This window comes from Loa loa (genome assembly GCF_000183805.2).
Source record: "Loa loa unplaced genomic scaffold supercont3.168, whole genome shotgun sequence".
NCBI lineage: Eukaryota > Metazoa > Nematoda > Chromadorea > Rhabditida > Onchocercidae > Loa > Loa loa.
The window spans coordinates 121,023-132,998 of NW_018108348.1; the positions used below are offsets into that span (position 1 = coordinate 121,023).

An 11,976-nucleotide genomic window follows, 5' to 3' on the forward strand; every position below is an offset into this window, starting at 1 on the left:
AGTTATTTTTTTCTTTTTTTTTTTTTTGTTAAAGTGATTTTCAAACCTGGTTTAGTTGGATAATAAGACCAATAATGTTGATTACGCATATCAATTAGCTTTCCACCAATCATTAAACCACGCATACAACCAAGTAAATTCGGGATAATTGATCGATAAATTGGTTCCAAATTACCAAAATGAATTTCAGTTGGTACACCAGCAATGAATAATAAAACGTACGGTTGATTGAAATTGAAGGCGGCACCTTTTTCAGTTATTGGTGAAACTGGCGGTTGAATGATATCTAAATTTTGAATAAAATAAAAAGTAGGAAATTTTGTCATGTTTAATTAAACAGTGATAGGTAGTTTTCCGGAAATTGATAATAGAAGCTAAATTGAAATACTCAAATTCCGTTTTTTCTTTTTTGAAAAATTGGAATTTTAGAAAAGAAAATGAAATAAATCACCATCCATATCATGAGTAATTTCGAATTTTTTAATAAAATTATTGGAAAGAATACGCTTTCCAGCAATTTGACATATTTCATCATTGACATTTAATTCAACAGAATCCGACCATTGAAATATCATCACTTGAATCCATTTCATTCTGCTATATTCTACAATGCAAAAAAAAAAAAGAAACACAACAAAACATTCGAAAAAAAATATTTTTTCTCAAGTTAACAGAATTATCGAAATTTTTCGATGTAAAATTTTGATTCGAAAAAAAATTTTCAGTTGCACTATTTCCGGTTGCTATATTATTCAATAGGTCATATATTTACGAAAATACCATCTTTTCGGAATATATGATTGAGATATTAATTGCTATCGGGAGTTGATTGATCAAGTTATTGATTGATCGACAGAAAAAATTTAATACTTAAAATATCATTTTATACGAAGCTTTTCTAATTTAATTACTCATATTATCCCAAATTTTATTTACCATTTCCAATTTTGGCGATAACTTCACAGCGATAAATGGTACGATTAAAATTAAGCGTTAATACCATATGTGAATGATCGGATAGGTGTACCTGTTGTGGTTATTAATGATTTGTAGTTTTCAAAAACAATTTAATGGTATTTGTCTCATCATTTTTGTTAATTAGAAACGATTTTTGTATAATTTGTTATTATATTTAATTTCAAAAACAAATCATTCGGATGTCACCTATATTTAAGAAATATATATTATCAAATTAACTGAAATTTTTATAGATAAGTGATAAGTGAATTAAAGAGATAGCATCAGCAAAGATTATAAAATTAAAAATTTCAAAATTGAAGAAATCGCGATAGTAATCAAATCATACATTATCAGAAAATTTGGTAAACATCTAGCAACATTTGGAAATATATGAAATAAAATAAAGGATTATGTCACAGGAATAAGAAGAAAGGGAATGAACGGGAATCAGTTCAGTAAGCGTTGTTTATATCACGATAATTCATTAAATGTTTGGTTTAAGATATTATTAGATAAATGATTAACAAAGATAATGATAAAATTGATCATTTATTGTAGATTTTTCATTAATTACTTGCAAATTATTTCACTTTCATTTCTATCAGGCAATAAATAATCAATGAAAAGTATTTGTATGCAAATAAAATCAATATATGAATGGATTGATCGATTAATGGAGTAATTGTAATTAACAATTAATGCAAATTTTTCTTCAGACTGAATAGAAACTAACACTTTAAATATTTCAGTTATATATTTAAAAGAAAGATTGATTTATTTCTTTCAATTTTGCTGAAGAAATTTAAATCTAGAGGAAAAGTGAAAGAGGATATAAGAAATAAATGAAATCATACTGTACCTGTATGAAGTTATACAACTGATCATGAAGGTAAATGAGTAAAGCATCACGTTGATCAGTACGAAAACTGAAGATAATCCGTTGCATCAATGCATTTGCAATAGTAATATTTTCAGCTTTCAGGAATGCTTCTTTTGAGTCGTGAAAACTCACTTCTGTCCCATAATTAACACCTTAAACTTTTTGAAATTTTATTTTATTTACAAAAAAAAGAACGAAAAACCAAAGATCAACAAAAAGAAGGCAGAAGAAAGTTACAATATAAGAATTATACGATCATTTAACGTGTAGTAAATGAAACTGTGAATGACTTTTTGCGAAATTATACGATTATTGCATATCAATCACAGTATAATATCATATATTAATATTGTTAGAATTACTGTTAATGAGCTGCTATTGATCGTTACGAATTCCCTATTGTTTGTTATGGTTGTGAAAATAAAATTAATGAATCGTTACTATTAAAAAGTTACAGTTAATTGTTACATTTCTCAAATTATTCTCAATGCTTTGTTGCCGATGCAGCATTGCTGTATTGGGGTAACTACAACTTCCAAATTACTATCAATAAGTTGTTGCCGATGCACGGTTGCTGTAATGGCAGCGTTACGGTAAAGGTAATGTTATAATTAACTGTAACGGTAACGTTATTGTTACGATAGCGAAATTACCGTTAATGAACTCTACCATTACAATAATAACAATAATTCTATAGTGGTGGTAACTGATTGACAGTAATTTAATAACTGTAACAAGCAATATTTATTGTTACAGTTATTAAATTATTGTTAATGAGCTGCCACATCACAGAATTATTGTTATTCTCAAGAGATTATTTATAACTATCATGAAATTATTACTACAGGAAGTAATCGTGCCGGAAATGAAAAAAAACCAATGAGTTAAACATCACGTTACTTAACTAAATGATGAGAAGGATAATTGCAAAATGATATAAGGAAAGAGAAGCCGGAAATCATAGATGCATTTCCGGTAATTCGTCAATTGATAGCTTATACGAGATTATACTTATAGTGATTATACGAGATATAATATGGTGGAAATGACACCTACTTTGAATAACAATAATAATAAAAATAAATCTTACAAGATTACATAATACATTGATTATGATTAAGTTAACAAGTCGGCAACACTTCCATTCCACCTATCATTAAGTCTCTCAAGTTACATGAAAATTCAAATTTATATTGCGCAAATTTGGCTTACAATAAGTATGCTTCCTTTTTTCTCCTATTCTTTGCCTAATTAATTAACATAAATAAATAAGGAATATTGTGATAAGTAGGATACCATAAATGTTATTCATGTATCAAATAGCTCAAGCAATCACCCCCCCCCCCCCCCACCTGTGTCAACTTTGTATGGTCAAAGTGGTGTTCCACGATTGGTGTCATGTGCGACAAGAACATATCCAACTATCTCAATTCGATGATCTGTCGTTTTGTGACCCGACTTATCGCGATCTACGGGGCTAAATGTTGACTTGCGAAAAAGGAATCAGAGAGTCGCCTTAGTGGATGTAGATGCTGGCGATGGACAGCCGGTCTTACGCGCCTCGACCACGTATACAATGACGACATTCGACAGTGATTCGGTATCGCTCTGATTTTTGACAGGTTACGTGAGTCTCGCCTCGGATAGTACGGCTACACCTTTCAAGCCAATCAATAATGATTCTGTGTGCAGGATTACCATTAACCTCGATATTTCAAAGAAGCAACCTACTTGGTCGCTTAAAGCAACGTTGGTCTGACAAGCTACAGAATGATATGAAAACTGTTAGCATACATCCCGATCAAATGGATGATGGCGCAAATAAACTAAAAAGTGGACCCTACACTTGAGTGGGATAAATGCTAAAGAAAACAATATAGCAAGTAGTAATTCTAATCACTTTTATTCGTAAACTCTTTTTTCCATCCATTCATTCATTTACACTTTATAATCTTACAACGTATACAAATATTTACTTATCATATGCATACTGTAGTTAATATATCGTTTTATTGCATGTGTGCGATGCAGTAATTTATAAGGAAAAAATGACAAAACTTACTGTTTTGGCATAAATGTCCCGAATGTACGATAGCATTCTTGCAAACACAATGTACTGTATCGGTTGCAAAATCTTCCTCACAACGACTTTCATGTTGACAGTGATGTAATTGACATTTGTTCATACATTTACCCCGAAAAGTTTGATCCACTTCGTGAAGTATACCATTCAGAAATATTTGACGAATACAACCTAAGAAACCATCTTGGCCACTAAAAAAAAGCCTGAATGAAATACGAACTTTCAAAGTAAAATTCATTCCATATCAAATTTCAAGATTATTACAAAACAATAACAATAAAAGTGATAGTTTTCAATTGATAATTTATTAAATTCATATACGTGCCACAAAAACTTTCCATCACTCTCTCAACTGAATATTCCGGATTATAAATACCTGATTACCGAAAAAAAAACAATTCTATCGATTTCATTTCTAAAAAATATTTTTAAATATTAAATAAGTGAACAAATATTTCTTAATTGTACTTATTAACTTACCCACCAATACTTAATTTTATATTACTACTAAACGAATGTTGCTTAATTATTGTTGTTGTTACTGTATCATCTACTGAGAATCGTATTGATCCATCACGAATATCAACAATAATCCGATGCCAATATCCATCATTTTTTCTGTAAATTAACAATTTCTTTCAACAACTTACCTGTGGTTCATTTTTCTGTTATTAAAAAGTTAAATTAATTTTTGAAAAACAGAATGCTTCATCTTTCGTCACATTTTCATTATCCACAAAAAAATATTCATGAAGATAAATTATTTAAAAATTTTCGTATTCTCGTATTATTTTAAAAAACACACAAAATTTAAACTTTTCGTATTATCGGAAAAATCAATACTTAATTACAAGGAAATGAAAAAAAGGAAAATTATGCAAAATTTTATAGAAAAAAAGAATTTACTCTAACATTCTTATAGATGAAATACATAAATTAAAAAAATTAAATAATTTCAACTTTAGAGTAAAATTATCAGTGCTACTTTCATTCTAATTTACAATAAGTAGTGTTTTTTGCAAATATCCATTATTTTAAACTAATTTTCCAAGCCATTTTTTTGCTGAAATCAAATTAAACGATTTCATTTGTCTCCCTCTATTTCATATTCAATCAAACAGTAGCGATAAAATTTGAATACGTATAGGGAAAAAAATGCAAACCTTGATTGTGGAATAAGTGGTAAATTAATTTGATTATCAATTTCCAAATAAAATGTTCGTTCTAACATTGTGATCGTAATAATTGCATCATTTGATGAGAGTAATGTAGCACTTTCAAGATAGGTACGAAATTCAAAACTTAACATATTACCATTCCAAGTACCAATTTCCACCGACTTAAATTGGTTACGGATTGTTATTGTATATGAATCTGATTGACCAGCTAAAATGATTATTCGGATATTGGAAATTGAATAATTATATAGAGAAATCAATTCCTCACAGTTTTTCATAAGCAAACATGAAAATCAATTGTGCGATTTCATTTTTTCCTTATTTAATTTTACTTCTCTTATTTAAAAATTTAAAAGAAAAAGCACAATATAAATATTGTACAATGCATTATTTCAATTATGTTTGTATGTCTGTGTCAGTGTACTTATTGTGATTTAATTTAAATTATATTTTAAATCATAGTTGAGGTTTGAATTAGTTGGCTTGAATGTTTTACTTTCATAACAAATATCATAAACGATAAATGATCACTAGATAGGTAACTTATGATAATGGTCAAACTAATCAAGGTTAGTCCGGCACACTTAACCATTTTCGCAGTTATTCAGTTACATATCACTGTAGCAAATCTGAAGTATTGCTATCAAATTTATTCTTCTTTAAAGTTTTAAAGTGTTGTGTAAATTGGAATAGAATAAAATCAAGTCAAATAAATATAAAACTGTTAAGACAGTAAGAATTGTAAATCTGAAATCAAAAACTTCAACAAATAGTTGTGCTCTTTGTCTAATTTTTCCATTTCATTTAATTATTTTTGAAAGATTTCAAACCATAAAAAAAGTAAAAAAGAGTTTTTAAAAGATTTCAAAAAAGTTTCCTTATATATGCTTAAATGTAAAAATAAATAGTCTAGCGCATACCGTTTCCAATACAAACCAATGGGCCAAGTGTCAAATAACCGTTGTCAACTGATTGATCATTTAATCCATAGATACCTCGAATTGGGACCTGATTACCTGTCATTACACCGTAATCACTTGTGACACCACCACTGTCACAATTGCATTCTAAAACAAAAAAAAGAAAAAAACATGCATATCAACAAGCACATTTTATACCAATAAATAGTTTTTATTTGTTAAATTTTCAAAAATTGTTCAAAATATTCTTGTAATTTTTCCAAAAACATTCATTCCAATTTGTCCAATATATAATAAACTATTTGATTATAAATTACACAAAATCCTCATGGAATATGACAAAATGACATCATTAATTATCAGATAGTATCCAATGACATATATTTATCTTAACAGTAATATGTTATAAGTCAAATTATATTAGATATCAATTGAAAAATTTTAAAAATATTAACAATATTATATTGAAGGTTTAAACAATATTTTGCTTCATATAGAATTCAAAAAGATCAACAAATTCGCTCTCTTCAAAAAAGTATGTGGCGTTTTTTTTCTTTTAAATCAAACTATTCAAAAGACGAATACTTACTTGTACATTTGTTATCCTGACAAGGACATGTTCCGTCAACTCCGCCAAATCCGCGAAAAAATTCATTCGAGATTGATGTGAACCAAGTTTTCATTGTATCAAACCTGAATAGTTTCCATGCACTTCATCTCAAACTTTATGCTGATATCCGTAAAACATAGTGATTTACATATTAAACAGGTGAAGAATATTAAACGAGAATTTTTAAAAAGCTAAAACTGCATGAAATTTCCGATTGCACCGTTTATATTAGATATTGACCTTTGATAATATCAGGAATTATGAGATGAGCAGTGCTGGCAACCTGATACAACTACCTACTTTAATTTTCTACAGCTATTTCAAATTTTATTTATTACTCCTAAAAAATTTTCCGTCATTTTATTTTCTGATCGAAATTTATTTGCTATTAAATGCAAAAATTTTTTTCTTAGAGTTTAAACAATTTGACCACAAAATGATCATCATGTACAAATGAAAGAAAAATAATTATAAATTATACCCAAGCGGTGCCATATGACAATTATACCGTATTACTTGTGAACAGGATTCGGAATGATTTTTTAAACTTTCCAAAAGTTCATCGTTGAATAATCTATGACAGATATCAAATTTGATTAAAATTCAAAAATTTTTACAAAATCGATAGAATGAGTCCAAGAATGGTTGACGAATAATTTTTGCAATTTTTACAAATAATTAATATTTTTGGAAAAAAAGCAAATTTGATAAAATTCAAGAAAAATGTATTTTCTGAAACTTACCTATAATTAATTATCATATGAATATCATTTAAATCTTTGCTATGAATTATCGTATTATTTGGCATATTGTGTATAATGATTGTTTTACCATTTTCACAATAAGCATATGTTTCCGGTAAAGGTCCAGAACCATCAGGATCAATAATATACATTCCTGATACTGTATTACCAGTATGGAATATTTCATCACAATTCCACGGTAAAAGTGCTTAAATGTAAAAAAGTGATAAAGCAAATAAGAAATATGAAAGTAAATTCAATATGTTTATTTTGAAATCTTAAAATTTGAAAAATTTTTCAAAGGTACTAAATGCATATTTGAATTAGTTAAATTTTTTTCATTTTTAAATTTTGATTAAACATTTTGCTTTCGGTTAAATTTCGGGAATTAATTTGTTAAACATACAAAATTGACAGGATGCTCCAATAAATCCCTTACGACAAATGCATTTGGGTAAATCATCGTCTTTAATACATTCAATCGAATTTTTGCAACTTATTGCTTCATCATTTTCACAAAGTTGTTTCATTGGTAATTCTAAAAGAAAAATCTTTTTTGGCCATTTCAAATTTTCTTTTTGATTCTTTTTTCCTTAAAATTTTACCAAAAATTTTACTAATTTTATGCAAAATGATATTGGAAAAGTTTTTGTAGGATTTTCGTTGTACAAATGATAATATCACTGAAAAATGGTCTAAATTATCACTTAACCATTTGAAAACTGGTTAAGTGACAATTTTTTTTTAAAGTTTTAAATTACCATTTAATCATTTGAAAACTGTTGAAATCTTAAATTATCACTTAATCATTTATGATATTCTAATAAAATTTTTTAGAGGTAAAAATAAGTGATGAGAATACCGGATAACTTAAATAGGATGTTTATTACAAATAAGCATAAGTGGGAGTAATTAATCTCTGGATTTAAAAGCGATGTTTATCTGCATATAAAGGTAAGTTAGAGTAATTTGATTAATTTTAAGACGAATTTGTTGTATGTAAAAATAATTGAAAGTTATTGGAAAATTATTGGAAATTTTAAAATAATTCATCTTTTTGTTTCATTTTCATTTTCGTTCCTTTTTTTAGAGAAATAAGAGATAATGGAAATTTGAGAGAGCGTACAAATACAGTGAAATGATTTTAAAGTTTATGTTTGGTAAAAAAGTACTGGTCTAAAAAAAATGACAATAATAATAGTAATATTGATAATAATAATAATAACAGTAATGATAATTATAATAATAATAATCATTATTATTTTTAATGATGAAGTAATTAACAATGTACAATTTCTAACGAATTTTAATATTTAATTTCTCAACAATTTATAAATAAAACTTAAAGTTTCACGTTCAAAAGAAAGATTAGCAAAACTGTGACAATAATTATGACAGTAATTGCAATTTTAGTTGAGAAAACAACATACCTGTCATAATTTTCCATGTAATATCATCATTAAATGCAACATTTTTATCGTCATCAATCTAAAATATTGTGTTAGCATTTTAAAATTTCTTAATGTTTTATTTAAGTTAATTGAAAATTTTCAATGTACCGAATTAATATACCAAAGTCCAATTATGTATCTAAGTTCAATTCAAAATTTTCGTTTGAATTTTTTGAATTTTTGTTGAATCGCTGACCTTTTCTATGAAAATTAGTAAAACTGTTTACTTTTTTTTATTTATAACAAATAAGAATTAAATACATTTCCTTTTTTTTCTTTTTTTTTTGTAGTAATAACTGAAATTCCTATTTAGCTCCTTTTTTTTCCAATTTCAATTTTGATATCTTAAAATTCGATAATATCATTTGCTCGAAAAATCTTTCAATAATGAAATCATTTCCTGTGCCAATCACATTGTATATGCATTGTTTAGAAGATGAATAATATTTGAAAGTTAATACAAATTCTTACTAATTAAAGTTATCTAATTCATTTTTTACATTAGGTATTTAAATGCTATTAACTGTTACTACTTCTGGCTTCATTTTTTTGACATAATGATACTGAAGCACCGTTTCTTACACATGCTTAAGCTCATGATCAAATTTAATTTCATATCATGATCCAATCCTATGCATGTTTACCTGCTCATCCGTAATTCCATCCAACAATTTTGGGCCGGCATTTAGTACCGGTAAAATTTCAATTTCCGGATCTGTTCCAATAATTGAACCAATTCTATCGCAACTTTTCAATTCTGCATTTGCATTTACCTATAATACAATAACTTAGTAATTTCATTTGACATTTATCACAGTTCGATTGTTCGAAGTAAACTTAATAATACCTTTGATGAACCTTTAACATATCCATCGATTACGTCAAAATAATCAACGTAAATTGCACGTAAGCATCCAGATAAGCCAACTTCAATATCTCCAGCACAAAAGAATAATTCATTATCAAATCTATTAAGATATAAAAAATTGATTTGAAATGAATTATTTGATTAAATTAGGCAAATAATTTCAAAAATCATTTAAGTTAAGAAAATTCTATCAAATTTGTCGGATTTTTTTAGCAAATAAATCAACACGGAATCAATTTTAAAAAAAACAAACAAGAAAAATGAGAAAAACGAAAAAAGATTTGAATTTTTGATCCACCTGATATGACAATTCTCATCATCCATATTCAAACTTGCTGATTTTGTATTACCATTAAGTGTCATATGAACCACATTTACATTATATTCGAATTCCAGCAAAATTTGATTAAACCTAAATGAAAAGTATAACATGCAAAAAAAACAAAAATTTGGAATTCATTCCAATTAAAGTAATTTTCAAATACTAGTTGATACTTTACCATTACATTGATAACCTAACAGCAAATTCGAAATGCTTTTTTTTTAATTACTATAGCATTCCCAGTGTGCCTGTAATTGTGGCAACAGTGGATTTCAGAACTTCTAGTCATTAGTCTAATCAGTTTATGATAATCCGTTCTATTGTTACTAAACAAATTGACATGTCTAGTTTATTGTTATTAATGCTATCAGTGATGATTATTTAATTGTTGCATAATCAATAATTGTTCATCTTTGATTTTAAATATTATTATTAGAGAAATTATAAAACAAATGATAATCTTAACATTTGAACACTCACTGTCAATCAAAGATAATAACATACCTATCATTGTGTAGAGTAACATTATAGAAATTGATTTCAGTAAGATTGGCTATTGTTAATTGTAATTGTCCTCCATAAATTAGCGCTAATTTTAGTATACCAATCGACCTGTTAGTTTTATGCGACAAAATTGTCCCATGAATTATTAAGCCTTCATTTATTTTTGTCTAAATGGATTAATATTAATTACTGTTAAGTTTGTTCTATCATTAATATTTTTTCTCCCAAGTGCTTAATTAATTTAATGAAATGGAATTATGAATGTATTTGCAAAATTCTATCCCATCTAATTAATCTGATTAAGCAAAATCTTTCCTTGCCAATGCATAGACGTAAATTTATTGATGTCTTAATTTTCGATTGCCATTGTTATTAATTGGTCAATTAATTGATAGTTATACCGTAATAATCTGACGTGTATTGATTATTCTTCCAAAAAAAAACGTACAGTAAAAATATTTATTGCTATGGTTTTTTTTTTTTGTTTTAGTTCATTTTAATTTTACCTTAAAATCAATTGATATGAAAGTTGGTTGTAACTCATCATCGTTAATCTTGTAGGAGATATATTGATCCCAGGATACATTTAATGTTTTCATAGCTAAATAAAAACTTTTTTGTTGGTTTGAAAACAAAAAAAAAAAAGAAAAAGCAAAATATATATTTATTCCGATAAATAAAAGCCAAGATTTGTTGAAAAGATCAACAAAACCTTCATCACATCGTTTTCCTGATTGATAAGTACCACGACAGTCGCATACAGCTGTATGGAATAAATCGATGCATGTACCCTGAAATTTTAACTTTAATAAAAAAGAATTTCGAAAAATTTTTCAGAAAATTGAATTTAAAATGTCTACTTCAAAATAAGACGAATAATTACTCTACTATATGACCTTAACTCCGTTTCGAATCTGCTATTATCTGTATAACAGTAAGCTAATGAAGTTAAAAAGTTTGCAAAAAGTGGTCATGAATTATCAAAATTACGAAATGCCAATTTGACCTAAACATTTCTTCAGATGATTTCATTACTCTCTTAAAAGTGTCATGCGTATAGCGTAGTGCATTACAATTACGTCGAAAAATCGACATCACGTGGACAAATATGCGTACCAATGTGAACTGGCCGTACAATGTAAAATTAAAACTACACTAATTTAAAAAATTTGAATTTAAAAAAATAAAGTTCAACCTTATTGCATTGTTCATTTGTACAAAGCGCATCGCAGTTAGCTTTAATCTTTCCAGAACGTTTGTTTTCTTCCAATTTAAATACAAAACGATTACCAATTGTTAACCCAACGATTGTAACACAACCAATTATACCATTTAGTCCTTCTGTAATTTACCAAATTGTTAAAAATTTGCCGAAATATTTAAAACTCCAGGATTCCACATTATTAATTATTAAAAAATAGTGCTAAAATACCATGGTTATGATGACTGTGACAATG

General features: G+C 27.2%; 1 protein-coding gene across 1 annotated transcript in view; it reads right to left on the reverse strand.

Moving 5' to 3' along the window:
- Nucleotides 1–8,864, reverse strand: part of LOAG_17994 (CBR-ITX-1 protein) — a gene marked incomplete at both ends in the record, with an annotated part of 14,636 nt that extends 5,772 nt beyond the window's left edge. Inside the window, 12 exons of the mRNA XM_020450664.1 lie at nt 47–286; nt 452–604; nt 937–1,027; nt 1,820–1,992; nt 3,903–4,114; nt 4,404–4,541; nt 5,087–5,297; nt 6,022–6,168; nt 6,611–6,714; nt 7,375–7,582; nt 7,781–7,912; nt 8,805–8,864. Of these exons, the coding sequence (XP_020305635.1) occupies nt 47–286; nt 452–604; nt 937–1,027; nt 1,820–1,992; nt 3,903–4,114; nt 4,404–4,541; nt 5,087–5,297; nt 6,022–6,168; nt 6,611–6,714; nt 7,375–7,582; nt 7,781–7,912; nt 8,805–8,864 (1,869 nt within the window). The remainder of the gene's footprint in view (nt 1–46; nt 287–451; nt 605–936; nt 1,028–1,819; nt 1,993–3,902; nt 4,115–4,403; nt 4,542–5,086; nt 5,298–6,021; nt 6,169–6,610; nt 6,715–7,374; nt 7,583–7,780; nt 7,913–8,804) is intronic.
- Between the last annotated feature and the right edge of the window lie 3,112 nt (nt 8,865–11,976).